This window comes from Salvelinus alpinus, chromosome 3, assembly GCF_045679555.1.
Source record: "Salvelinus alpinus chromosome 3, SLU_Salpinus.1, whole genome shotgun sequence".
In the NCBI taxonomy this organism is placed as follows: Eukaryota; Metazoa; Chordata; class Actinopteri; order Salmoniformes; family Salmonidae; genus Salvelinus; species Salvelinus alpinus.
The window spans coordinates 3,680,104-3,707,521 of NC_092088.1; the positions used below are offsets into that span (position 1 = coordinate 3,680,104).

Sequence of the window (27,418 nt, forward strand, 5' to 3'; positions counted from 1 at the left end):
AACAGTCACAAAAGCTAATGTTAACAAATAAACATACTTTGTGAATCAACACGGACAATAGAAAACCAGCCTGGCGCGTCACATAAAACACGTAACACAAACAATTCCACTCAAGGACATGGTGGGGGGAACAGAGGAATATATATATATACGTGATTAGGGAATATAAACCAGGGGAACAAGACAAAACAAATGGAACATGACCACTGCATTGAGGCTAGGAAAAACTGTCACCACTGATAAATCCACAATAATTGAGAATTTCAATAAGCATTTTTCTATGGCTGGCCATGCTTTTCACCTGGCTACCCCTACCCCGGTCAACAGCCCTGCACCCACTACAGCAACTTGTCCAAGCCTCCCCCATTTCTCCTTCACCCAAATCCAGATAGCCGAGATTCCCAAAGATTGGAAAGCTGCCGCGGTCATCCCCCTCTTCAAAGGGGGAGACACTCTAGACCCAAACTGCTACAGATCTATATCTATTCTACCCTGCCTTTCTAAGGTCTTTGAAAGCCAAGTTAACAAACAGATCACTGACCATTTAGAATCCCACCGTACCTTCTCCGCTACGCAATCTGGTTTCCGAGCTGGTCATGGGTGCACCTCAGCCACGCTCAAGGTCCTAAACGATATCATAACCACCATCGATAAGAGACATTACTGTGCAGCCGTATTCATCGACCTGGCCAAGGCTTTCGACTGTCAATCACCGTATTCTTATCGGGAGACTCAATAGCCTTGGTTTCTCAAATGACTGCCTCGCCTGGTTCACCAACTACTTCTCAGACAGAGTTCAGTGTGTCAAATCGGAGGGCCTGTTGTCCGGACCTCTGGCAGTCTCTATGGGGGTGACACAGGGTTCAATTCTCGGGCAGACTCTTTTCTCTGTATATATCAACGATGTCGCTCTTGCTGCGGGTGATTCCCTGATCCACCTCTACGCAGACGACACCATTCTGTATACACCTGGCTCTTCTTTGGACACTGTGTTAACTAACCTCCAGACGAGCTTCAACGAGCTATTTGGGGCTATATAGAACCCTATTTGGGGCTACATAGAACCCTTTTTGGGGCTATATAGAACCCGTTTTGGGGCTATATAGAACCTTTTTTGGGGCTATATAGAAACTTTTTTGGAGCTATATAGAACCCTATTTGGGGCTATATAGAACCCTATTTGGGGCTATATAGAACCCTTTTTGGGGCTATATATAACCCTTTTTGGGGCTATATAGAACCCTATTTGGGGCTACATAGAACCCTATTTGGGGCTACATAGAACCCTATTTGGGGCTATATAGAACCCTATTTGGGGCTATATAGAACCCTATTTGGGTCTATATAGAACCCTATTTGGGGCTATATAGAACCCTTTTTGGGGCTATATAGAACCCTATTTGGGGCTATATAGAACCTTTTTTGGGGCTATATAGAACACTATTTGGGGCTACATAGAACCCTATTTGGGGCTATATAGAACCCTATTTGGGGCTATATAGAACCCTATTTGGGTCTATATAGAACCCTATTTGGGGCTATATAGAACCCTTTTTGGGGCTATATAGAACCCTATTTGGGGCTATATAGAACCTTTTTTGGGGCTATATAGAACACTATTTGGGGCTACATAGAACCCTATTTGGGGCTATATAGAACCCTATTTGGGGTTACATAGAACCCATGATGGTTCAATAAAGAACTCTTTCCTAACATTCTATATTCTATGGTTATAACCATTTTTTATGGTTCTTTATAGAACCTTTATGGAGAAAGGTTCTTTACAAAACCATTCTCAATCAGAAAGGTTCTTCATAAATCATTTTGATGAACCATACACGTTTTTTTTTCTGTTTAACCATAATATTATATTGTTGAAATTCCATAGGTGTTATTATTGTGTTCAGTTGAATCAAGCAGCTTCCTCTGGAACAGCTGGAGGACCCCGAAGAGAGAACTGAGACCCACTGATTTAGTCAACCGTTCTCAATTGACTCAAGACCTTACAGTACATGAGTCAGTCACTGGCCATAGGTTTATGTAATATGTTAACGGCATTACGCAACATATTAAATCAACTGGAATGACACCTATTACTCATGGTTGCACATAAAGGTCTGCGCCCAAACCACTCCCTCAGATATTCCAATGAGCAACCTCCCTTACATTTTAATTCTCACTAAAGAAGCAAAGAACCCTTTTTTGTGAAAAGGAAAGAATCGTTGAAGAGCTCAAAAGGGTTCTTTGAGTCATTATGGTTCCACATAGAACCATCACCCTTCCCAAAGAACCCTTGAGGAACCCTCATGTTTTCCTATATGTAATGAATGGCCTAACATCTAGCTAATATTTAACTTCTTCCTTCCGCTACGCAACTAGCCTTTCTCTCTTCCAGCTGGTCTTATGTGCAATAGGCTATACGGACTCAAACCTCTCCTTTATTCATTTTCACGTGTAATCCCAGGAATAGCTACAATCTACAAAAGCTGTAGGACATTTATTTTATAATCTTTTTTCATACTAGGCCTAATAGCCTTTTCTTGGAGAGAAACAGTCTTGCTCTTGTTCATTGCTGAATGTAAAATAGGCCTAGTCCAAATGAACTGTCGGGTAAGGAAGGTTGGCTTCGTATCGTTCATAGCAATGGTTTTTAACTGTACCGCAGAAACGGAACGTGAATCACAGAAAATAGATATTGTGGTAGCAGCTGCAGAGAAGTACTTGGGTGTACGAGAGTTGGGTGTTTATTTGTTGTTTTTTTATCACAAAGTATAATGGATTTATACTAGAGTCCAGTTGGGGACGATGACGCAACATATTGGATGCCAACCACCGTTAAATCCCACCGAAGAAGAACTCTCAAGGGGAAAGTTGAGAGAGCGCGTGCGTTGGTGTGATCACTTTGGCCACAGACATTATATTGTTACACTGATGCATTGCTAATGGTTGGACAGGTCAAACAGAGACATGAACACAGTGAAAGATAAGATCGAAAACAAATTGACATCAATCCGAAAAATGGAAATCAGTTGTGAATCAAGCAAGCACTGACATGATATAAAAGACGCGCAGGTTAAACAGCATATGTTGATGAATTGCTTCATTTAAATACGAGTTTCTATCGTTATTTTTCGTGACATGTGCATTGAAGTATTATTTGCAGTTCACACTATGACAACGTAACACACCCTAATGTACTGAATCGTCTGTGTTACTTACCGCTTTATTAATAGGCCTTTTGGCGTGCAGTAGGACGCGTTGACCAGTGGATTGATCGGTGTAGAACGATAAACGTTCCTCTAGTGTGGATGCTCTCTAACGTTGTATAGTTATGTATAATTTATTGTTATAGTTAGAGTCCTTGGTGTAGATGGTCCCCACAAGTGTTTGAATAATTACTGGCTGCACTGCTGTCAGTGTCCAGTCATCGCGCTTTACTTTCGTTTTGTGCTTCAAAAGAGAGGAAAAGTTTCTACAGAGAGGTAAAGGAAAAGAGATGCTCAACTCGGATGAAAATCTGTCTCCCTCCAGCAGGTTGCGTGAGTTGTTTTATGGAGGTCAATGCGAGTGTCGAATATGGTCAATAAAAAAAGTGATGGCTTATTTGTTACGTGAGATGTATTTGCTCGAATATACATTTTGTAATGGTTAAATTGTTACGAGTTTATTGATTTAAGTAGGACACGTGACATCACGGCAACTTTGGAAAAAAAGCATTTATCGGAATTTGTCTCGAGACGGCTATGCATTTTCAGGAATTGAGGATAGTGGCATAGCGTCTCTCTCTATTGAATATAGGCGGTTGACGTTAAAAATCCAAAGAAAGGATAAACGGGAGCTAGACAGCCCGCCGGTCCGCGTTGTGGACAACTCCCATTGTTAGGAAGGAGAGACACGTATCTTGTCAGTATATCCATAATCTTTGGTTTCGATTTCCCAAACCCTACGTCATCAGTCAATATGGCTACCGGGCTGACGTCTATGTGTTGGATACAAATAATTATATTCCCCAAAATAAAACAAAACGAAATTCAGTTAGTAATATGTGAGAAGTTTTAGGTTAAACGAATAAGAAAAAAAGTATGTTTACATGCCAATAAATTGGTGAAAGTGCCAAACATATATTTTTTTAAACAGCTCCAAAAATTCTATCTGCATTTGCAATAAATGTTGCATCCTATTGAATGCAAAGTGTTAGATAAGGAGGCAAACATCTCGACTTGGTGGTCTGTGGATGACATGGATGAATGAACCCTATGCAAATATCAAGTTTGCCTGGCAAATGTACAAATAACACAATCCAGATTATAATCTAAATAACCTTTTAATTCATGGTTTCTGAATCATATAAAAAAAGTGTTTATTTATTAAACAAAAAAACATGTTCAGGAAGAAAATACATCAAATGTCCTGTCTACATTATAAATAATACAAATTCACACGTTATAGGTCAAAACTCACCTATATATCATACAGGGGCAGATGTTATATGTATCAACCGGCTCAGAATAGGAGTGTTGATCTAGGATCAGCCCCCCCCCCCTGTTCATGTAACCTTATTCATTGTGATCTAAAGAGAAAAATCCGAATCAGTACTCCTACAGAAACGCTTCATACACACAGCTTCTGATCCCATTTATAAATCCCCCATATGTTAATGAATCCGACTGGCCGATGCCTCCAGTCTCTCCTGTAGATTATTCAGCAGCGGGTCAGTCATCGTGATCTGCAGCTGTGTCTCCAGGACAATTAGAACACAGATCCTCCTCATCTGTAGGTCACAAAACCGTGTAAGGTGGTATTCAATGTCTTACAATGGCCAGGGATGTTTTATTTAAGCGAGTAGGATTCCTTCTTACCATTGTAAGCGGTCCCACACCATATGCAGTAAAAATGGACCCCTCTTAAATATGATGTCAGAATTTGTAGCTTGTCCAGTGACTAGAAAAGATCATTAAAACAGGGTTGTCACAGGAGGAACTTCAAAATAGTAATCTATTCAATTTATTCTTTCATCTAGATTTACTTCAAACCTAGTGTTTCATGCCATTATAACGTCTATTCTTAATTCAACCATACTGTTTCATGCCATTATAACGTCTATTCTTAATTCAACCATACTGTTTCATGCCATTATAACGTCTATTCTTTAACTGGCAACATCTTTCGTTTCTTTCCTGAGCTTCTATCGTATTCAAATTAAATGTACTAACAGTTAACTCATCCTCCTCCTCCACCTTGTCTTCTTTCTCCTCCTCCTCCTCCACCACCTTGTCTTCCTCTTCCTCCTCCTCCTCCTCCTCAACAACCAGTTTAGGCCAGTACCAGTCTTCTCTGGGTACCGGGACACCCTGTAGTTCAAAAGGAGAGTATGCAGTATAATCAGAGTTAAACATAAAAAGGCCTCGTCTTCTTCTTGTCAATAGAGTTGGTTTCAATGCAATTGGCAACAGATTTTCAGGAAAATATTGTAAAATCCACACATTTTCCACCGGAGGTGTGTTTCCACCAAATTTACTTTTTGCAGATAAAAGACTGTGTGTGTGTGTGTGTGTCTAACCTTCTGACTGTCCAGCTGCTCACAGGCTTTCTGACTCCTCCTGAGGTCCCCCTCAATCTTTTGCTCTTCCCTCTCTGTCCTCATCCTCACTCTGATGTAGAACACACGCACACAGCATTAGAACACAGAACAGCATTAGAACACAGAACAGCAGTAGAGCACAGAACAGCATTAGAACACAGAACATCATTAGAGCACAGAACAGCATTAGAGCACAGAACAGCATTAGAGCACAGAACAGCATTAGAACACAGAACAGCATTAGAGCACAGAACAGCATTAGAACACAGAACAGCATTAGAACACATTTGACCAGCACCTGACTGGTGCCATTAGACCAGAGCCAATAGGGAATAGGGTGCCATTAGACCAGAGCCAATAGAGAATAGGGTGCCATTAGACCAGAGCCAATAGGGTGCCATTAGACCAGAGCCAATAGGGAGTAGGGTGCCATTAGACCAGAGCCAATAGGGAGTAGGGTGCCATTAGACCAGAGCCAATAGGGAGTAGGGTGCCATCTGGGACTAGGTCTTTACCTGAAGTCCTCCAGGGACTGTTTCTCATTCTGTTGTTTGGCCCGGGCTTTCTGACGGTAATGTTCAAGTTCCTCCTCCGCTTTCCTCTTCTTCACTCCCTCCATGCCGATGCCCCCTCTGTCTGAGTGATACATAACCACAGGATGATGCAGTAGGTTTACAACCATTGCAATAACAGAAGGTTATGTTAGAGGTAATGTGTTAATTGCATTAGGTAGGCTACATCTCTTCAAAAAGGTAATGTCGATGCACGCACTGTCAATGTGTAGGTTAGAATTTACTTACATTTTGTCTTGGATATGAAAATAAATTCTCACCTGTTTTGATATTTAGTGGAATAGGTTCAACTCTTCCCGCCCCTGCAAGAGGGAATAAAGACAGGAATCAATACTTGAAGAAAATCTATCATGTGATGTCAGGTCTGATCATCATATTTTAACAACTTTATTCCAACACAGCGACCTCGTCAAGGGTTCACATCTCTTAGCGGAACTGCTAAGGTGTTGGGTTGACAGTACCAAAGTGCTGGGTTCAAGCCCCAGTCTGGACTACCCCCCTGACTTTGCTACAATACAAACTCCCATCACTAAAGAGACCTGACTGGCTTAGTTATTGTGATGTCTGGCCTAACTCCTAACGGAATACAATAAAGTCAGACATTTAATTCTGAGTTGAACTGATTCAGTTAAGAAGTAATATGATACATTCTGAGTTGAACTGGAGAGGACTAACCCTGCTTCCCCAGGCCTTGTCCAGCTTTGTAGCCCATCTTCTGCAGCAGAGCAAAGCCCTTGTTCTGGTTGCTGATGGTGCTGTGCTGTGCCATCTCTCTGCTCTCCTGCTCCAACTCTTTAATAGTCTTCTGGCGGTTCTTAACGTTCTTCTCCTTGTGAAGAACCTCTTTCCTCAGGGCCTCCTTCACACGCTTCACCATCGGGATACCGGGCTTCACATCCGGTCTGCCAGGGAGATGGACACAGAGAGAACCTTGCACATAAATGGAGAACTTAGCTGTAAACGGAACACACATGTAATAACCAGACAATAGACACTAAAGTATATATTTTTTTAATATTCTTCTGTGGAATGTGTAACAAAATATGAGGTGAGACAGTCACCTGAGACCTGACGTGCAGGCTTTTGATCCAGCCAATTACTACTCCTACTTAAATGAATCAGCATGCCTTTGACTATTTAGCTCGTTAGCTAAATCTGCCTCTCCAACATGTAGACCAAGCAGGAGACCAAGGTATTGTCGTCTTTATTCATTGCATTTCTATATGCAACGTTTGGCAACCGAACGTGGCTCCTATTCAACTGTGTAGCTAGCTAATTAGCTACGTTAACTAGTGTTACAGTAACTAGCTAGCTAATGGTACCCATCATCACAAATCCACACACTGATGTAGCCGTTAGTTACAATTTATTTCCTCACCGTACGGAAACTGAAGAAAAACAACTCACATTTGACTGAGAAAGGCATCAGACATATAATCATCTTCGTCTTCAGCCATTATTGACTTGTAAAACCAAACAAGTGGACTATTGTAGGACTATTATTGTTCAGCTGTCTTTCACCTTCTCTCGGTCGTCACTAACGTTAGTTAGTTACCACATCCACAATGTCATAATCAGCTAAACCCCGCCTATTTCTACAATTAATCTTCTTAAAATTAGATTTTAAAGATAACCTTAAACACACCAAGTTACTGACTTTATGCCTAACCCTAACATTGAATTAAGACCAAAAAGCTATTTTTTGTTTTTATAATTTTTTACGATAGCTAGACAATTTTGACTTTGTGGCTGTGGTAACTAGTGACAACCCTTTTCCGTTTGCGAAAAGATTCCGCCTGGAACCTCTGCACATCTGATTGGTTCCGTTGCCATGTTGCGCTTCTAAATACTATATTGGAAAAAAATATGACATAGAAATGTACATAAGGTCCAGAACTAATATAGTATTATACCTTTAATCAAATCATACGATTCAATATTACCCTAAAATGTTTTCCTGACATTTTGATGAGTTTCCGGCCGGAACAATTAAAAAATAATGTTTTTAACAACAATAAATCAATATAAAAAGGTACACAAGTATACATGTCTATGGGCGGGGCCAGGGGCGGAGCTAACGCATTACACAAAGCCTAAAATATACTGTTGTTACAGTATTTAATTGTCTTAAAATATTATTCAATTTATTTCGGTAAGGTAAGAAAAATGAGTGTTTTTTTATGATTTACATTTGGGAATATGAAATTTGTCCAAAAGATTGAATTACATAAAATTGTTTCAAATTATTTATATCGTAGGTAAATAATCCAAGCAGTACATCTCTCCATAATAGGTTCAAATCTTGTTCTAATATAAATCTACTGTGTGCCACCGTAGTGCCACCGACCAAATGACGTGTATAACCTATGGTTTTCTGACGTTATTGCTGCATTCATATGCTAGGTCCGCGTACCTCGAAAAGTCGGTTATACGAGTCGATTTGAAGCCGCTGGTCGGCCATATTGGCACACCCTAGTAGGAGCAGTCCTCTGTAGGAATGAATGGAATCCTACAGTATTTTTATTAAAATGTTTCAAGGACAAAATTACATGTATTTAAGTATTTATGTTGTTTTAGTGTGGAAAGTAACATTAGTATTCTCAAAAACATATATTTGAAGGAAAATGTTTTATGTATTTGTATTGTATTTTTCTGTTCAGCTGACATAATCTAATTTTAAATTATGCATTAAGGTGTCTGTAATATAATAAACGTGTCAAAAATGAATTTATACGTTAATATATACATTTCTATGGCTTCCAAAATATAGTTTTTTAATTGAAGAGTACCAAGATGGCTGCGCGGTGACTTCAATACAGCGCTCCTGTCATTCATTCAAGGTTTATACACATCATTGGCCATCGACACAGTTGACGTCAAATGATTCGTCAATGATCTTGGCGACAAACAGGTAGGACGAGGTTGTTTTTGTTTATTTGGTTGATTAAAGCGTATTCAATATTTACGTCTGTGATTGACTGTATGAAATAGATGGTTGTGTTCGTGTAAGGCGTTTGATCGTGCCTTTTCGGCATTCATTTGCGTCTAGTAAGCTGTGTGGCAAGTGTCCTGAATGCTAATGTTTGCTAGCTGTGGTCCTAACCCTCTTCTATCATTGCACCGTCAGTCAACATTTTATGAACGTAGTTAGTTAGCTAGGTATCAGTTAAATTAGTTGGTTACACGACGGACTGGTACTATGAGCATTGTAACGTTGCCAAGTTAATATTGATCTGTGTTAGTGTTTGCTAACTACTAGCCAATATAGTTGGCAGGTGCGACCACCTATGACTCTGTAACGTTAGCTTGTAGCTAACGTTACATCCTTTTTGCTCTGACGTTTATCTTTGGTCTCTATCTGGTCTGATACCACTGTGAATATACGGAGATCGTGATCCTCTCTCCCCAATACATTTCCAGAGTTGAGGAGGCTGTATCATTGGGCTCTGTGAGCTGAAGGAGAGGACCCTTTACCCAAGAGCTACCGGCTATTAGCTACCGCTAGCTAGATTACTATCGCCATGGAGTTGGCTCACAGTCTACTTCTGAACGAGGAAGCCCTAGCTCAGATCACTGAGGCTAAGAGACCCGTATTCATCTTCGAATGGCTCCGCTTCCTGGACAAGGTTCTAGTGGCAGCAAACAAGGTGAGTTGACAGAGAGACTAATTTACTCACGCTAGCCCATACACCTGTGTTACACTACACACACCTGTGCTGTCAGTGTTATCCGATTTCCTCTATCTGCAACCTACGTTTTGTTGTTTGAGTGTTAATCTCTCTGTGTGTCTCTCTCTCTGTGTTTATGCCCCCGCCGCCAGGTGGATGTGAAGGAGAAGCAGAAGAAGTTGGTAGAGCAGCTGACAGGGTTGATCAGCAGTGCCCCTGGCCCTCCCACCAGGAAATTGCTAGCTAAGAACCTGGCTACCCTCTACAGCATAGGAGACACCTTCACCGTCTTCCAGACACTGGACAAGTGCAACGACATCATCAAGAGCAAGGATGACACGCCCACCTACCTCCCCACCAAACTGTGAGCTTTTTAGTTTGATATATCTTTATGCAGTAGATGTAGGTTTAAGCATTATAATTATATGCATTAGATGTAGGTTTAAGCATTATATAATTATAGGCATTATATATATATATATATATATATATATATATATATATATATATATATATATATATACATACATACATACATACAGTGTATTCGTAAAGTATTCAGACCCCTTAACTTTTTCCACATTTTGATACGTTACAGCCTTATTCTAAAATTGATTTAAAAAAACGCACAATACCCCATAATGACAAATCAGAAACAGATTTCTAGTCATTTTTGCAAATGTATTACAAATAAAATGCTTAAATATCACATTTACAAAAGTATTCAGACCCTTTTACTCAGTACTTTGTTGAAGCACCTTTGGCAGCGATTACAGCCACAAGTCTTCTTGGGTATGAAGCTACAAGCTCGGCACACCTGTATCTCTCCAGAGATGTTAGATTGGGTTCAAGTCCGGGCTCTGGCTGGGCTACTCAAGGACATTCAGAGACTTGTCCTGAAGCCACTCCTGCATTGTCTTGGCTGAGTGCTTAGGATCATTGTCCTTTTGGAAGGTGAACCTTCGCCCCATTCTGATGTCCTGCTCTGGAGCAGGTTTTCTTCAAGGATCTCTCTGTACTTTCCTCCGTTCATCTTTCCCTCGATCCTGACTAGTCTCCCAGTTCTTGCTGTTGAAAAACATCCCCACAGCATGATGCTGCCACCACCATGCTTCACTGTAGGGCTTGTGCCAGGTTTCCTCCAGACGTGAAGCTTGGCATTCAGGCCAAAGAGTTCAATCTTGGATTCATCAGACCAGAGAATCTTGTTTCTCATGGTCTGAGAGTCCTTTAGGTGCCTTTTGGCAAACTCCAAGCGGGCTGTCATGTGCCTTTTACTGAGGAGTGGCTTCCGTCTGTCCACTCTACCATAAAGGCCTGATTGGTGGAGTGCTGCAGAGATGGTTGTCCTTCTGGAAGGTTCTCCCATCTCCACAGAGGAACTCTGGAGCTCTGTCAGAGTGACCATCGGGTTCTTGGTCACCTCCCTGACCAAGGCCCTTCTCCCCCGATTGCTCAGTTTGGCAGGGCAGCCAGCTCTAGGAAGAGTCTTGGTGGTTCCAAACTTCTTCCATTTAAGAATGATGGAGGCCACTGTGTTCTTGGGGGCCTTCAATGTTGCAGAAATGTTTTGTGCACTCACCTAGATCTGTGCCTCGACACAATCCTGTCTAGGAACTCTACGGATAATTCCTTCGACCTCATGGCTTGGTTTTTGCTCTGACATTCACTGTCAACTTTGGGACCTTATATAGACAAGTGTGTGACTTTCCAAATCATGTCCAATCAATTTAATTTACCACAAGTGGAGGGCAGTAAGGTTGTAGAAACATCTCAAGGATGATCAATGGCACCCGAGCTCAATTTCAAGTCTCATAGCAAAGTATCTGAATACTTAGTATTTCTGTTTTTAATTTTTACTACATTTGCCAAAATGTCTTAATCTGTTTTTGTTTTGTCATTATGGGGTATTGTGTGTAGATTGCTACGGATGTTTTTGTATTTAATCCATTTTAGAACAAGGCTGTAACATAACAAAATGTTGAAAAAGTCAAGGGGTCTGAATAGTTTCCGAATGCACTTTATATACAAACAAAAGTATGTGGACACCCCTTCAAGTGAGTGGATTTGGCTATTTCAGCCACACCCGTTGCTGACAGGTGTATAAAATCGACCACACAGCCAGCCATGCAATCTCCATAGACAAACATTGGCAGTAGAATGGCCTTATTGAAGAGCTCAGTGACTTTCAACGTGGCACCGTCATAGGATGCCACCTTTCCAACAAGTCAGTTCATCAAGTTTCTGCCCTGCTAGAGCTGCCTCGGTCAACTGTAAGTGATGTTATTGTGAAGTGGAAACGTCTAGGAGCAACAACGGCTCAGCCACGAAGTGGTAGGCCACACAAGCTGACAGAACGGGACCACAGAGGGCTGAAGCGCATAAAAATCATCTGTCCTCAGTTGTAACACTCAGTACAGAGCTCCAAACTGCCTCTGGAAGCAACATCAGCACAATAACTGTTAGTCGGGAGCTTTATGAAATGGGTTTCCATGGCCGAGCAGCTGTACACAAGTCTAAAATCACCGTGCCAAATGCCAAGCGTCGGCTGGAGTGGTGGAAAGCTCGCCGCCATTGGACTCTGGAGCAGTGGAAATGTGTTCTCTGGAGTGATGAATGACTCTTCACCATCTGTCAGTCTGACAGATGAATCTGGGTTTGGCGAATGCCAGGAGAACGCTACCTGCACCAATCCATAGTGCCAACTGTAAAGTGTGGTGGAGGAGGAATAATGGTCCTTGGCTGGTTTTCATGATTCGGGCCCCTTCGTTCCAGTGAAGGGAAATCTTAACACTACAACATACAATGACATTCTAGACAATTCTGTGCTTCCAACTTAGTGGCAACCGTTTGGGGAAGGCCCTTTCCTGTTTCAGCATGACAATGCCCCCGTGCACAAAGGGACGTCCATACAGAATTGATTTGTCGAGATCGGTGTGGAAGAACTTGACTGGCCTGCACAGAGCCCTGACCTCAACTCCATCAAACAACTTTGGGATGAATTGGAAAGCCGACTGCAATCCAGGCATCATGACCACAACATCAGTGCCCGCAGCAATGTTCCAACATCTAGTGGAAAGCCTTCCCAGAAGAGTGGAGGCTGTTATAGCAGCAATGTTCCAACATCTAGTGGAAAGCCTTCCCAGAAGAGTGGAGGCTGTTATAGCAGCAAAGGGGGACCAAATCTATATTAATGCTTATGGTTTTGGAATGAGATGTTGGATGAGCAGGTGTCTACATACTTTTGGTCATGTCGTGTAAATCTAGGCATGTTGGCTCTAGGTCATTATACTGTAGCTGGATACAGTGGCTCTAGGTCATTATACTGTAGCTGGATACAGTGGCTCTAGGTCATTATACTGTAGCTGGATACAGTAGCTCTAGGTCATTATACTGTAGCTGGATACAGTGGCTCTAGGTCATTATACTGTAGCTGGATACAGTGGCTCTAGGTCATTATACTGTAGCTGGATACAGTGGCTCTAGGTCAGTATACTGTAGCTGGATACAGTGGCTCTAGGTCATTATACTGTAGCTGGATACAGTGGCTCTAGGTCAGTATACTGTAGCTGGATACAGTGCCTCTAGATCATTATACTGTAGCTGGATACAGTGGCTCTAGGTCATTATACTGTACCTGGATACAGTGGCTCTAGGTCAGTATACTGTAGCTGGATACAGTGGCTCTAGGTCATTATACTGTAGCTGGATACAGTGGCTCTAGGTCATTATACTGTAGCTGGATACAGTGGCTCTAGGTCAGTATACTGTAGCTGGATACAGTAGCTCTAGGTCATTATACTGTAGCTGGATACAGTGCCTCTAGATCATTATACTGTAGCTGGATACAGTGGCTCTAGGTCAGTATACTGTAGCTGGATACAGTGGCTCTAGGTCATTATACTGTAGCTGGATACAGTGGCTCTAGGTCAGTATACTGTAGCTGGATACAGTGCCTCTAGATCATTATACTGTAGCTGGATACAGTGGCTCTAGGTCATTATACTGTAGCTGGATACAGTGGCTCTAGGTCAGTATACTGTAGCTGGATACAGTGCCTCTAGATCATTATACTGTAGCTGGATACAGTGGCTCTAGGCCATTATACTGTAGCTGGATACAGTGACTCTAGGTCAGTATACTGTAGCTGGATACAGTGGCTCTAGGTCAGTATACTGTAGCTGGATACAGTGGCTCTAGGTCATTATACTGTAGCTGGATACAGTGCCTCTAGGTCAGTATACTGTAGCTGGATACAGTGTCTCTAGGTCATTATACAGTGCCTCTAGGTCATTATACTGTAGCTGGATACAGTGGCTCTAGGTCAGTATACTGTAGCTGGATACAGTGACTTTAGGTCAGTATACTGTAGCTGGATACAGTGCCTCTAGGTCATTATACAGTGCCTCTAGGTCATTATACTGTAGCTGGATACAGTGACTCCAGGTCATTATACTGTAGCTGGATACAGTGGCTCTAGGTCATTATACTGTAGCTGGATACAGTGCCTCTAGGTCAGTATACTGTAGCTGGATACAGTGGCTCTAGGTCATTATACTGTAGCTGGATACAGTGCCTCTAGGTCAGTATACTGTAGCTGGATACAGTGGCTCTAGGTCATTATACTGTAGCTGGATACAGTGGCTCTAGGTCAGTATACTGTAGCTGGATACAGTGCCACTAGGTCAGTATACTGTAGCTGGATACAGTGCCTCTAGGTCAGTATACTGTAGCTGGATACAGTGCCTCTAGGTCATTATACTGTAGCTGGATACAGTGGCTCTAGGTCAGTATACTGTAGCTTGATACAGTGGCTCCAGGTCATTATACTGTAGCTGGATACAGTGCCTCTAGGTCAGTATACTGTAGCTGGATACAGTGACTTTAGGTCAGTATATTGTAGCTTGATACAGTGCCTCTAGGCCATTATACTGTAGCTGGATACAGTGACTTTAGGTCAGTATACTGTAGCTTGATACAGTGGCTCCAGGTCATTATACTGTAGCTGGATACAGTGCCTCTAGGTCAGTATACTGTAGCTGGATACAGTGGCTCTAGGTCATTATACTGTAGCTGGATACAGTGGCTCTAGGTCATTATACTGTAGCTGGATACAGTGGCTCTAGGTCAGTATACTGTAGCTGGATACAGTGCCACTAGGTCAGTATACTGTAGCTGGATACAGTGCCTCTAGGTCAGTATACTGTAGCTGGATACAGTGCCTCTAGGTCAGTATACTGTAGCTGGATACAGTGCCTCTAGGTCAGTATACTGTAGCTGGATACAGTGCCACTAGGTCAGTATACTGTAGCTGGATACAGTGCCTCTAGGTCAGTATACTGTAGCTGGATACAGTGCCTCTAGGTCAGTATACTGTAGCTGGATACAGTGCCTCTAGGTCAGTATACTGTAGCTGGATACAGTGGCTCTAGGTCAGTATACTGTAGCTGGATACAGTGGCTCTAGGTCATTATACTGTAGCTGGATACAGTGGCTCTAGGTCAGTATACTGTAGCTGGATACAGTGGCTCTAGGTCAGTATACTGTAGCTGGATACAGTGTCTCTAGGTCATTATACTGTAGCTGGATACAGTGGCTCTAGGTCAGTATACTGTAGCTGGATACAGTGCCTCTAGGCCATTATACTGTAGCTGGATACAGTGGCTCTAGGTCAGTATACTGTAGCTGGATACAGTGGCTCTAGGTCATTATACTGTAGCTGGATACAGTGCCTCTAGGCCATTATACTGTAGCTGGATACAGTGACTTTAGGTCAGTATACTGTAGCTGGATACAGTGCCTCTAGGCCATTATACTGTAGCTGGATACAGTGACTTTAGGTCAGTATACTGTAGCTTGATACAGTGGCTCCAGGTCATTATACTGTAGCTGGATACAGTGCCTCTAGGTCAGTATACTGTAGCTGGATACAGTGGCTCTAGGTCATTATACTGTAGCTGGATACAGTGACTTTAGGTCAGTATACTGTAGCTGGATACAGTGTCTCTAGGTCAGTATACTGTAGCTGGATAACGTGGCTCTGTTGACATGATTTCATTGTAGTCATTCAATGGACTTGATCAAATCAAACACACATGTATTTATTTTTACATTAAAATCTCTGAACCCTCTATTATCTGTTTCTATGTAGCCTGAAAGCCAGGTTATGGACGTCTAGGCCTACATCCTGTAGCTGAGAGGGTTATGTTGACATCAGAGTCAGAGTTAGTAGTTGATGTTGATCTGCGGTGTGATATTCTGTGTTTTTTTTTTAAAAGTGGGATTTAAGACGAGAGGTTTGAGAGATCCAGCCCAGCGGATTATCTGTGATCTTATAGCAGGACTTAATGGTGCTGCAGTGGTTTCCATTGTGGCCTTTTCTTCAGAGGAAACATCTGTCATGCAGTGTGTTTTGTAATAATACAGTCCAGGAGATTTACCTGATTGAGTTCACACAAAGATGGACAGTGATTTGTATAATATTCACATGAAAATATATTTTTACATTTTAGTCATTTAGCAGACGCTCTTATCCAGAGCGACTTACAGTAGAGTGCATACATTTTATTACATTTTTTTTTTTACATACTGAGACAACGATATCCCTACCGGCCAAGAGCAGACGCTCTTATCCAGAGCGACTTACAGTAGAGTGCATACATTTTATAACATTTTTTAATTTATTTTTATTTTTTATACATACTGAGACAAGGATATCCCTACCGGCCAAACCCTCCCTACCGGCCAAACCCTCCCTAACCCGGACGACGCTATGCCAATTGTGCGTCGCCCCACGGATCTCCCGGTTGCGGCCGGCTGCAACAGAGCCTGGGCGTGAACCCAGAGACTCTGGTGGCGCAGCTAGCACTGCGATGCAGTGCCCTAGACCACTGCGCCACCCGGGAGACTGGGTGTGTCGCACCCAATATGTCGCAAATTGGATGGAAACCTAGCTACTGTCTGTCTGACCGAGTACTGTCTGTCTGACCGGGTACTGTCTGTATGACAGAGTACTGTCTGTCTGACCGGGTACTGTCTGTCTGACCGGGTACTGTCTGTCTGACCGAGTACTGTCTGTCTGACCGGGTACTGTCTGTCTGACCGGGTACTGTCTGTCTGACCGGATGTGAATGGGTAAAGAATAGCTTCCAGTCTTTAATTGAGTGGTAAGGAACTCCTCTGTTACGCTCATCGTGGTTTGTTTTGCAGCGCTGCCGTGGCCTGTATTGGGTCCTTCTATGAGAAGATGGGGCGGATGCTGGGAAGCTCCTTCCCGGACACCATCACCAACATGCTGAAAGCACTGAAGACTGCAGAGGTAAGGGCTTCCTGGGTTTTAGAGGGCAGAGGTAAGGGCTTCCTGGGTTTTAGAGGGCAGAGGTAAGGGCTTCCTGGGTTTTAGAGAGCAGAGGTAAGGGCTTCCTGGGTTTTAGAGGGCAGAGGTAAGGGCTTCCTGGGTTTTAGAGGGCAGAGGTAAGGGCTTCCTGGGTTTTAGAGGGCAGAGGTAAGGGCTTCCTGGGTTTTAGAGGGCAGAGGTAAGGGCTTCCTGGGTTTTAGAGGGCAGAGGTAAGGGCTTCCTGGGTTTTAGAGAGCAGAGGTAAGGGCTTCCTGGGTTTTAGAGAGCAGAGGTAAGGGCTTCCTGGGTTTTAGAGGGCAGAGGTAAGGGCTTCCTGGGTTTTAGAGGGCAGAGGTAAGGGCTTCCTGGGTTTTAGAGGGCAGAGGTAAGGGCTTCCTGGGTTTTAGAGGGCAGAGGTAAGGGCTTCCTGGGTTTTAGAGAGCAGAGGTAAGGGCTTCCTGGGTTTTAGAGGGCAGAGGTAAGGGCTTCCTGGGTTTTAGAGGGCAGAGGTAAGGGCTTCCTGGGTTTTAGAGGGCAGAGGTAAGGGCTTCCTGGGTTTTAGAGAGCAGAGGTAAGGGCTTCCTGGGTTTTAGAGGGCAGAGGTAAGGGCTTCCTGGGTTTTAGAGGGCAGAGGTAAGGGCTTCCTGGGTTTTAGAGGGCAGAGGTAAGGGCTTCCTGGGTTTTAGAGAGCAGAGGTAAGGGCTTCCTGGGTTTTAGAGGGCAGAGGTAAGGGCTTCCTGGGTTTTAGAGGGCAGAGGTAAGGGCTTCCTGGGTTTTAGAGGGCAGAGGTAAGGGCTTCCTGGGTTTTAGAGGGCAGAGGTAAGGGCTTCCTGGGTTTTAGAGGGCAGAGGTAAGGGCTTCCTGGGTTTTAGAGAGCAGAGGTAAGGGCTTCCTGGGTTTTAGAGGGCAGAGGTAAGGGCTTCCTGGGTTTTAGAGAGCAGAGGTAAGGGCTTCCTGGGTTTTAGAGAGCAGAGGTAAGGGCTTCCTGGGTTTTAGAGGGCAGAGGTAAGGGCTTCCTGGGTTTTAGAGGGCAGAGGTAAGGGCTTCCTGGGTTTTAGAGGGCAGAGGTAAGGGCTTCCTGGGTTTTAGAGAGCAGAGGTAAGGGCTTCCTGGGTTTTAGAGGGCAGAGGTAAGGGCTTCCTGGGTTTTAGAGGGCAGAGGTAAGGGCTTCCTGGGTTTTAGAGGGCAGAGGTAAGGGCTTCCTGGGTTTTAGAGAGCAGAGGTAAGGGCTTCCTGGGTTTTAGAGGGCAGAGGTAAGGGCTTCCTGGGTTTTAGAGGGCAGAGGTAAGGGCTTCCTGGGTTTTAGAGGGCAGAGGTAAGGGCTTCCTGGGTTTTAGAGGGCAGAGGTAAGGGCTTCCTGGGTTTTAGAGGGCAGAGGTAAGGGCTTCATGGGTTTTAGAGAGCAGAGGTAAGGGCTTCCTGGGTTTTAGAGGGCAGAGGTAAGGGCTTCCTGGGTTTTAGAGAGCAGAGGTAAGGGCTTCCTGGCAGCTCATAATGCTTCTTATCATGGTATTCTGACTTTCCTATTTAAATAAAGGTTAAATAAATAAAACATTCTAGGAACGGCAGGTTTATCTCTATCGTTGCTCAGAACAATGTGCAGTTCATCATGGCAACAATAGTGGGATAGACTTAGATTGACTTGGTAGGCTTAGAATGACTTGTATGTACCACCCCATTTCTCCTCATCTCTCCCATCCCCCCTCCTCTCATCCCCTCTCATCTCTCTCATCCCCTCTCCCCTCATCCCTCCCCCCTCCTCTCTCTCATCCCCTCTCCCCTCATCCCTCCTCCCTCCTCATCCCTCCCCCTCTCATCCCTCTCCCCTCATCCCCTCCCCTCATCCCTCCTCATCCCTCCCCCCTCCTCTCATCCCCTCTCCCCTCCTCTCATCCCCCCTCCCTCCTCATCCCTCCCCCCTCCTCTCATCCCCTCTCATCCCCTCATGCCTCTCATCCCCTCCCCTCTCATCCCCTCTCCTCTCCTCCTCCTCTGTCTCATCCCCTCCTCCCTCTGTCTCATCCCCTCTCCTCTCATCCCCTCTCCTCTCATCCCCTCCTCCTCCTCTGTCTCATCCCTCTGTCTCCAGTCTCAGGGTCGTAGTGAGATTCTCCTGAGTCTACAGAAGGTGTTGAATGGTCTTGGTGGAGCAGCAGCCTCTTGCCATAGAGACATCTATAAGATCACTCGCTCCCTACTCACAGACCGCTCCATGGCTGTGCGCTGTGCCGTGGCTAAGGTTAGTGCATAATGTGCAACAGTCCGCAAATTGTGGAAGGGCTCAGATATAACGATAACCATGACCAGCAGTTGACGCGAGAACGATGACCACCGGTTGACGTGAGAACGATGACCAGCGGTTGACGTGAGAACGATGACCACCGGTTGACGTGAGAACGATGACCACCGGTTGACGTGAGAACGATGACCACCGGTTGACGTGAGAACGATGATCAGCGGTTGACGCGAGAACGATGACCAGCGGTTGACGTGAGAACGATGACCACCGGTTGACGTGAGAACGATGACCACCGGTTGACGTGAGAACGATGATCAGCAGTTGACGCGAGAACGATGACCAGCGGTTGACGCGAGAACGATGACCACCGGTTGACGTGAGAACGATGACCAGCAGTTGACGCGAGAACGATGACCAGCGGTTGACGTGAGAACGATGACAACCGGTTGACGTGAGAACGATGACCACCGGTTGACGTGAGAACGATGACCACCGGCTGACGCGAGAACGATGACCAGCGGTTGACGCGAGAACGATGACCAGCGGTTGACGGGAGAACGATGACCAGCGGTTGACGCGAGAACGATGACCAGCGGTTGACGCGAGAACGATGACCAGCGGTTGACGGGAGAACGATGACCAGCGGTTGACGGGAGAACGATGACCAGCGGTTGACGGGAGAACGATGACCAGCGGTTGACGTGAGAACGATGACCACCGGTTGACGGGAGAACGATGACCACCGGTTGACGGGAGAACGATGACCACCGGTTGACGGGAGAACGATGACCACCGGTTGACGGGAGAACGATGACCACCGGTTGACGGGAGAACGATGACCACCGGTTGACGCGAGAACGATGACCACCGGTTGACGCGAGAACGATGACCAGCGGTTGACGCGAGAACGATGACCAGCGGTTGACGCGAGAACGATGACCACCGGTTGACGCGAGAACGATGACCACCGGTTGACGTGAGAACGATGACCACCGGTTGACGTGAGAACGATGACCACCGGCTGACGCGAGAACGATGACCAGCGGTTGACGCGAGAACGATGACCAGCGGTTGACGGGAGAACGATGACCACCGGTTGACGCGAGAACGATGACCAGCGGTTGACGTGAGAACGATGACCACCGGTTGACGCGAGAACGATGACCAGCGGTTGACGGGAGAACGATGACCAGCGGTTGACGTGAGAACGATGACCACCGGTTGACGGGAGAACGATGACCACCGGTTGACGGGAGAACGATGACCACCGGTTGACGGGAGAACGATGACCACCGGTTGACGGGAGAACGATGACCACCGGTTGACGGGAGAACGATGACCACCGGTTGACGCGAGAACGATGACCACCGGTTGACGCGAGAACGATGACCACCGGTTGACGCGAGAACGATGACCACCGGTTGACGCGAGAACGATGACCACCGGTTGACGCGAGAACGATGACCACCGGTTGACGGGAGAACGATGACCACCGGTTGACGGGAGAACGATGACCACCGGTTGACGGGAGAACGATGACCACCGGTTGACGCGAGAACGATGACCACCGGTTGACGCGAGAACGATGACCACCGGTTGACGCGAGAACGATGACCACCGGTTGACGGGAGAACGATGACCACCGGTTGACGGGAGAACGATGACCAGCGGTTGACGTGAGAACGATGACCACCGGTTGACGTGAGAACGATGACCAGCGGTTGACGTGAGAACGATGACCACCGGTTGACGCGAGAACGATGACCACCGGTTGACGTGTTCATGTGGACCACATAGCTGGAGAACGTGTCTACTCTGTGCTTCAAGACCCTGGAAGGATCTAACGATTAACTCGGTGTCTCTGTCTCTCTTTCTGTCTCGCTCTTTCTTTCTCTCACTCTGTCCTCTCTGTCTATAGTGTCTGCTAGAGCTGCAGAATGAGGCTGTGTTCATGTGGACCACCGAGCTGGAGAACCTAGCTACTCTGTGCTTCAAGGCCCTGGAAGGATCGAACTATGGAGTGAGGGTAGCCGTATCCAAACTGCTAGGAACCAGCATGGCCACGGCCCTGATGCCCAAACAAGCTGCAGGTTAGGAGCATGCGCCAACGGGGTTTCATTTGGCAGGTTTGACATGTTAGTCATTTAGCGGACGCTCTTATTCAGAGCCACTAACGGTTAGTGTATTCATCTGCTGTGGGATTAATCGAGGGGTTTCTCTGATGGGGCTCTCTGATGGGTCTCGTTGATAATATCGAGGGGTTTCTCTGATGGGTCTCGTTGATAATATCGAGGGGCTCTCTGATGGGTCTGGTTGATAATATCGAGGGGTTTCTCTGATGGGTCTCGTTGATAATATCGAGTGGTTCTCTGATGGGTCTCGTTGATAATATCGAGGGGCTCTCTGATAATATCGAGGGGCTCTCTGATGGGCCTCGTTGATAATATCGAGGGGCTCTCTGATGGGTCTCGTTGATAATATCGAGGGGCTCTCTGATGGGTCTCGTTGATAATATCGAGGGGCTCTCTGATAATATCGAGGGGCTCTCTGATGGGTCTCGTTGATAATATCGAGGGGCTCTCTGATGGGTCTCGTTGATAATATCGAGGGGCTCTCTGATGGGTCTCGTTGATAATATCGAGGGGTTCTGTGATGGGTCTCGTTGATAATATCGAGGGGCTCTCTGATGGGTCTGGTTGACCAATAATATCAACCTTTTTTTCCTGATTAACTGTTGTTCATGCGAATGGTTCTGTCTGAAGTACATGTCCAGTGTTTCCATATTGTAATAAATATGGCCTATACACATAATTACAATATGAGTGAAATAGTTTTCCTTCCAAAGAATGTTAATGAAGTACGTTAAAAAGCAGTTTTTCTGTGTTGGTGTGGGCGTATACCGGTCGTTAAAAATATTCATGCAAGTTGACGGCTGATTGGCCAGCTCATCATCCTCAGCAGGATGACATGTTCGATGAGGAAATAGCAAGCATTTTTTAAACTGTCTCTTTGAGATCCCAGTGTGAGGTGGGGGGGGTTGAGATCCCAGTGGGGGTGGGTGAGATCCCAGTGGAAAGTTGAGATCCCATTGGGGGGGGTTGAGATCCCAGTGGGGGAGGGTTGAGATCCCAGTGGGGGAGGGTTGAGATCCCAGTGGGGGAGGGTTGAGATCCCAGTGGGGGAGGGTTGAGATCCCAGTGGGGGAGGGTTGAGATCCCAGTGGGGGAGTGGGGTTGAGATCCCAGTGGGGGAGTGGGGTTGAGATCCCAGTGGGGGAGTGGGGTTGAGATCCCAGTGGGGGAGTGGGGTTGAGATCCCAGTGGGGGGGTGGGGTTGAGATCCCAGTGGGGGGGTGGGGTTGAGATCCCAGTGGGGGGGTGGGGTTGAGATCCCAGTGGGGGGGTGGGGTTGAGATCCCAGTGGGGGGGTGGGGTTGAGATCCCAGTGGGGGAGTGGGGTTGAGATCCCAGTGGGGGGGTGGGGTTGAGATCCCAGTGGGGGGGTGGGGTTGAGATCCCAGTGGGGGTGGGTGAGATCCCAGTGGGGGGGTGGGGTTGAGATCCCAGTGGGGGGGGTGGGGTTGAGATCCCAGTGGGGGGGGTGGGGTTGAGATCCCAGTGGGGGAGTGGGGTTGAGATCCCAGTGGGGGAGTGGGGTTGAGATCCCAGTGGGGGGGGGTGGGGTTGAGATCCCAGTGGAAGGTTGAGATCCCAGTGGGGGAGGGTTGAGATCCCAGTGGAAGGTTGAGATCCCAGTGGAAGGTTGAGATCCCAGTGGGGGGTTGAGATCCCAGTGGAGGTGGGGGGGAGTTGATATCCCAGTGGGGGGGGTTGAGATCCCAGTGGGGGAGGGTTGAGATCCCAGTGGGGGGGAGTTGAGATCCCAGTGGGGGGGGTTGAGATCCCAGTGGGGGGGGTTGAGATCCCAGTGGGGGGGGGGGGGGGGGTTGAGCTCCCAGTGGGGGGGGGGGGGTTGAGCTCCCAGTGGGGGAGTGGGGTTGAGATCCCAGTGGGGGAGTGGGGTTGAGCTCCCAGTGGGGGGGTGGGGTTGAGATCCCAGTGTGGGGGGGGGGGGGGGTTGAGATCCCAGTGGAAGGTTGAGATCCCAGTGGAAGGTTGAGATCCCAGTGGGGGAGGGTTGAGATCCCAGTGGAAGGTTGAGATCCCAGTGGGGGGGTTGAGATCCCAGTGGAGGGGGGGGGGGGGGTGAGATCCCAGTGGGGGAGTGGGGTTGAGATCCCAGTGGGGGAGTGGGGTTGAGATCCCAGTGGGGGAGTGGGGTTGAGATCCCAGTGGAAGGTTGAGATCCCAGTGGGGGGGGGTTGAGATCCCAGTGGAGGTGGGGGGGAGTTGAGATCCCAGTGGGGGGGGTTGAGATCCCAGTGGAGGTGGGGGGGAGTTGAGATCCCAGTGGGGGGGAGTTGAGATCCCAGTGGGGGGGGGTTGAGATCCCAGTGGGGGGGGGGGGGGGGGTTGAGATCCCAGTGGGGGAGTGGGGTTGAGATCCCAGTGGGGGAGTGGGGTTGAGATCCCAGTGGGGGGGTGGGGTTGAGATCCCAGTGGGGGGGGTGGGGTTGAGATCCCAGTGGGGGGGTGGGGTTGAGATCCCAGTGGGGGGGGGGGGTTGAGATCCCAGTGGGGGGGGGGGTTTGATCCCAGTGGAAGGTTGAGATCCCAGTGGAAGGTTGAGATCCCATTGGTGGGGTTGAGATCCCAGTGGGGTGGGGGGTGGGGTTGAGATCCCAGTGGGGGGGGGGGTTGAGATCCCAGTGGAAGGTTGAGATCCCAGTGGGGGGGTTGAGATCCCAGTGGGGGGGGGTTGACATCCCAGTGGGGGGGAGGGTTGAGATCCCAGTGGGGGGGTGGGGTTGAGATCCCAGTGTGGGGGGGGGGGGGGTTGAGATCCCAGTGGAAGGTTGAGATCCCAGTGGGGGAGGGTTGAGATCCCAGTGGAAGGTTGAGATCCCAGTGGGGGGGTTGAGATCCCAGTGGAGGGGGGGGGGTGAGATCCCAGTGGGGGAGTGGGGTTGAGATCCCAGTGGGGGGGGGTTGAGATCCCAGTGGGGGAGGGTTGAGATCCCAGTGGAAGGTTGAGATCCCAGTGGGGGGGGGGTTGAGATCCCAGTGGAGGTGGGGGGGAGTTGAGATCCCAGTGGAGGTGGGGGGGAGTTGAGATCCCAGTGGGGGGGGTTGAGATCCCAGTGGAGGTGGGGGGGAGTTGAGATCCCAGTGGGGGGGAGTTGAGATCCCAGTGGGGGGGGGTTGAGATCCCAGTGGGGGGGGGGGGTTGAGATCCCAGTGGGGGGGGTGGGGTTGAGATCCCAGTGGGGGGGTGGGGTTGAGATCCCAGTGGGGGGGGGGGGGGTTGAGATCCCAGTGGGGGGGGGGGTTTGATCCCAGTGGAAGGTTGAGATCCCAGTGGAAGGTTGAGATCCCATTGGTGGGGTTGAGATCCCAGTGGGGTGGGGGGTGGGGTTGAGATCCCAGTGGGGGGGGGTTGGTTGAGATCCCAGTGGAAGGTTGAGATCCCAGTGGGGGGGTTGAGATCCCAGTGGAGGTGGGGGGGAGTTGAGATCCCAGTGGGGGGGGTTGAGATCCCAGTGGGGGGGGGTTGACATCCCAGTGGGGGGGAGGGTTGAGATCCCAGTGGGGGGGGGGGTTGAGATCCCAGTGGGGGGGGGGGTGAGATCCCAGTGGAAGGTTGAGATCCCAGTGGGGGGGGGGGGGGGGTTGAGATCCCAGTGGGGGGGGGGGGGTTGAGATCCCAGTGGGGGGGTTGAGATTCCAGTGGGGGGGGGGGGGGGGGGTTGAGCTCCCAGTGGGGGGGGTTGAGCTCCAACAGCACTGTCAGATACAGACAGCCAATCCATCATGTAGATACAGCCCTGTCATTAGTAATATCTAAACATTCTGTAAGTGTCCATTCCCCAGAGTGTCCATTCCCCAGAGTGTCCATTCCCCAGAGTGTCCATTCCCCAGAGTGTCCATTCCCCAGAGTGTCCATTACCCAGAGTGTCCATTCCATAATCAAAACAATTAACCAATGATATTTCCTACAGATAAAGTATTCAAATCCCTCCCCTTTTTCCACATTTTGTTACGTTACAGCCTTATTCTAAAATACATATTATTCTACATCAATCTACACACAACTCCTCATAATGACAATGCAAAAACAGGGTTTTAGAAATGTTTGCAAATGTATTAAATACAGGAATGTAAATAAGACATAAGTATTCAGTACCTTTGATATGAGACTCGAAATTGAGCTCAGGTGCATCCTGTTTCCATTGATCATCCTTGAGATGTTTCTACAACTTGGAGTCCATCTATGGTAAATTCAATTGATTGGAAATGATTTGGAAAGGCACACCTGTCCATATAAGGTCCCACAGTTGACAGTGTATGACAGAGCAGAAACCAAGCCATGAGGTCGAAGGAATTGTCCCTAGAGCTCCGAGACAGGATTGTGTCGAGGCACAGATCTGGGGAAGGGTACCAAGAAATGTCTGCAGCATTGAAGGTCCCCAAGAATACAGTGTCCTCCATCGTTCTTAAATGCATGAAGTGTGGAACCACCAAGACTCTTCCTAGAGCTGGCCTCCCGGCCAAACTGAGCAATTGGGGGAGAAGGGACCTTGGTCAGGGAGGTGACCAAGAACCTGATGGTTACTCTGACAGAGCTCCAGAGTTCCTCTGTGGAGATGGTTGTCCTTCTGGAAGTTTCTCCCATCTCTGCAGCACTCCACCAATCAGACCTTTATGATAGAGTGGCCAGATGGAAGCCACTCCTCAGTAAAAGGCACATGACAGCCTGCTTGGAGTTTGCCAAAAGGTAACCTAAAGGACTTTCAGACCATGAGAAAAAGATTCTCTGGTCTGATGAAACCAAGGCTGAACTCTTTGGCCTGAATGCCAAACGTCACATCTGGAGGAAACCTGGCACCATCCCTACGGTGAAGCATGGTGGTGGCAGCATCATGCTGTGGGGATGTTTTTCAGCGGCAGGGACTGGGGTCCTAGTCAAGATCGAGGGAAAGATGAACGGCGCAAAGTACAGAGAGATTCTTGATGAAAACCTGCTCCAGAGCGCTCAGGACATCAGACTGGGGCGAAGGTTCACCTTCCAGCAGGACACAGACCCTAAGCACACAGCCAAGACAACGCAGGAGTGGCTTTGGGACAAGTCTCTGAATGTCCTTGAGTGGCCCAGCCAGAGCCCGGACTTGAACCCGATCGAACATCTCTGGAGAGACCTGAAAATATCTGTGCAGCAACTCTCCCCATCCAACCTGAGAGAGCTTGAGAGGATCTGCAGAGAAGAATGGGAGAAACTCATTATGGGGTATTGTGATGTCATTATGGGGTATTGTGATGTCATTATGAGGTATTGTGATGTCATTATGGGGTATTGTGATGTCATTATGGGGTATTGTGATGTCATTATGGGGTATTGTGATGTCATTATGGGGTATTGTGTGTAGATTGATGAGGAAAAACACATTTTAATACATTTTAAAGTGAGGCTGTAACTTAACAAAATGTGGAAAAAGTCAAGGGGTCTGAATATTAAATGAATGCACTGTACATGTAACAATGAATAATAAGAAATAATTCATTTTTAATTATAATAATAATTATAGTTTTTTTATAACGTGCCGCCAGTTGGGGAACTCTGTTCTTACTTCTAGAAATGGATAGTTCTCTCTGAGTACACACTAACAGGGTTTTCCTCCTCTGCTGAGTACACACTAACAGGGTTTTCCTCCTCTGCTGAGTACACACTAACAGGGTTTTCCTCCTCTGCTGAGTACACACTAACAGGGTTTTCCTCCTCTGCTGAGTACACACTAACAGGGTTTTCCTCCTCTGCTGAGTACACACTAACAGGGTTTTCCTCCTCTGCTGAGTACACACTAACAGGGTTTTCCTCCTCTGCTGAGTACACACTAACAGGGTTTTCCTCCTCTGCTGAGTACACACTAACAGGGTTTTCCTCCTCTGCTGAGTACACACTAACAGG

At 47.1% G+C, this 27,418-nt stretch overlaps 3 protein-coding genes across 9 annotated transcripts in view; 1 reads left to right on the forward strand and 2 right to left on the reverse strand.

Annotated features, from left to right (window-relative positions):
* The window catches only part of eif2ak2 (eukaryotic translation initiation factor 2-alpha kinase 2), a 37,070-nt gene extending 33,602 nt beyond the window's left edge, over window positions 1–3,468 (reverse strand). For 2 of the 3 annotated variants that reach the window (XM_071391291.1, XM_071391289.1), the window contains exon 1: window positions 3,220–3,456. The gene's annotated coding sequence lies outside the window, so the exon portion shown is untranslated. Of the gene's footprint in view, window positions 1–3,219 lie in introns of all 3 variants that reach the window. The other variant, XM_071391292.1, reaches the window with a different exon arrangement.
* An 837-nt stretch (window positions 3,469–4,305) lies between these two features.
* On the reverse strand, window positions 4,306–7,720 carry gpatch11 (G patch domain containing 11). 2 transcript variants are annotated; one of them, XM_071391299.1, is made up of 8 exons: window positions 7,561–7,720; window positions 6,829–7,055; window positions 6,414–6,455; window positions 6,097–6,217; window positions 5,561–5,651; window positions 5,214–5,351; window positions 4,860–4,941; window positions 4,306–4,771 (listed from the first exon to the last, which is right to left on the reverse strand). In XM_071391299.1, the coding sequence occupies exons 1-8, from the start codon at window positions 7,608–7,610 to the stop codon at window positions 4,713–4,715; spliced, it is 810 nt and encodes a 269-aa protein (XP_071247400.1). In that variant the 5' UTR covers window positions 7,611–7,720; the 3' UTR covers window positions 4,306–4,712. The 2 variants fall into 2 exon arrangements, with proteins under 2 accessions (XP_071247400.1, XP_071247399.1); XM_071391298.1 differs by having other exon boundaries at window positions 6,829–7,083; window positions 7,561–7,712.
* A 1,249-nt stretch (window positions 7,721–8,969) lies between these two features.
* heatr5b (HEAT repeat containing 5B) overlaps window positions 8,970–27,418 on the forward strand; it is an 88,160-nt gene continuing 69,711 nt past the window's right edge. For all 4 annotated transcript variants that reach the window (XM_071391301.1, XM_071391302.1, XM_071391303.1 and 1 more), the window contains exons 1-6: window positions 8,970–9,064; window positions 9,574–9,800; window positions 9,974–10,185; window positions 17,031–17,139; window positions 19,247–19,396; window positions 21,315–21,486. In XM_071391301.1, the coding sequence (XP_071247402.1) occupies window positions 9,675–9,800; window positions 9,974–10,185; window positions 17,031–17,139; window positions 19,247–19,396; window positions 21,315–21,486 (769 nt within the window). In that variant the 5' untranslated portion in view covers window positions 8,970–9,064; window positions 9,574–9,674. The remainder of the gene's footprint in view (window positions 9,065–9,573; window positions 9,801–9,973; window positions 10,186–17,030; window positions 17,140–19,246; window positions 19,397–21,314; window positions 21,487–27,418) is intronic.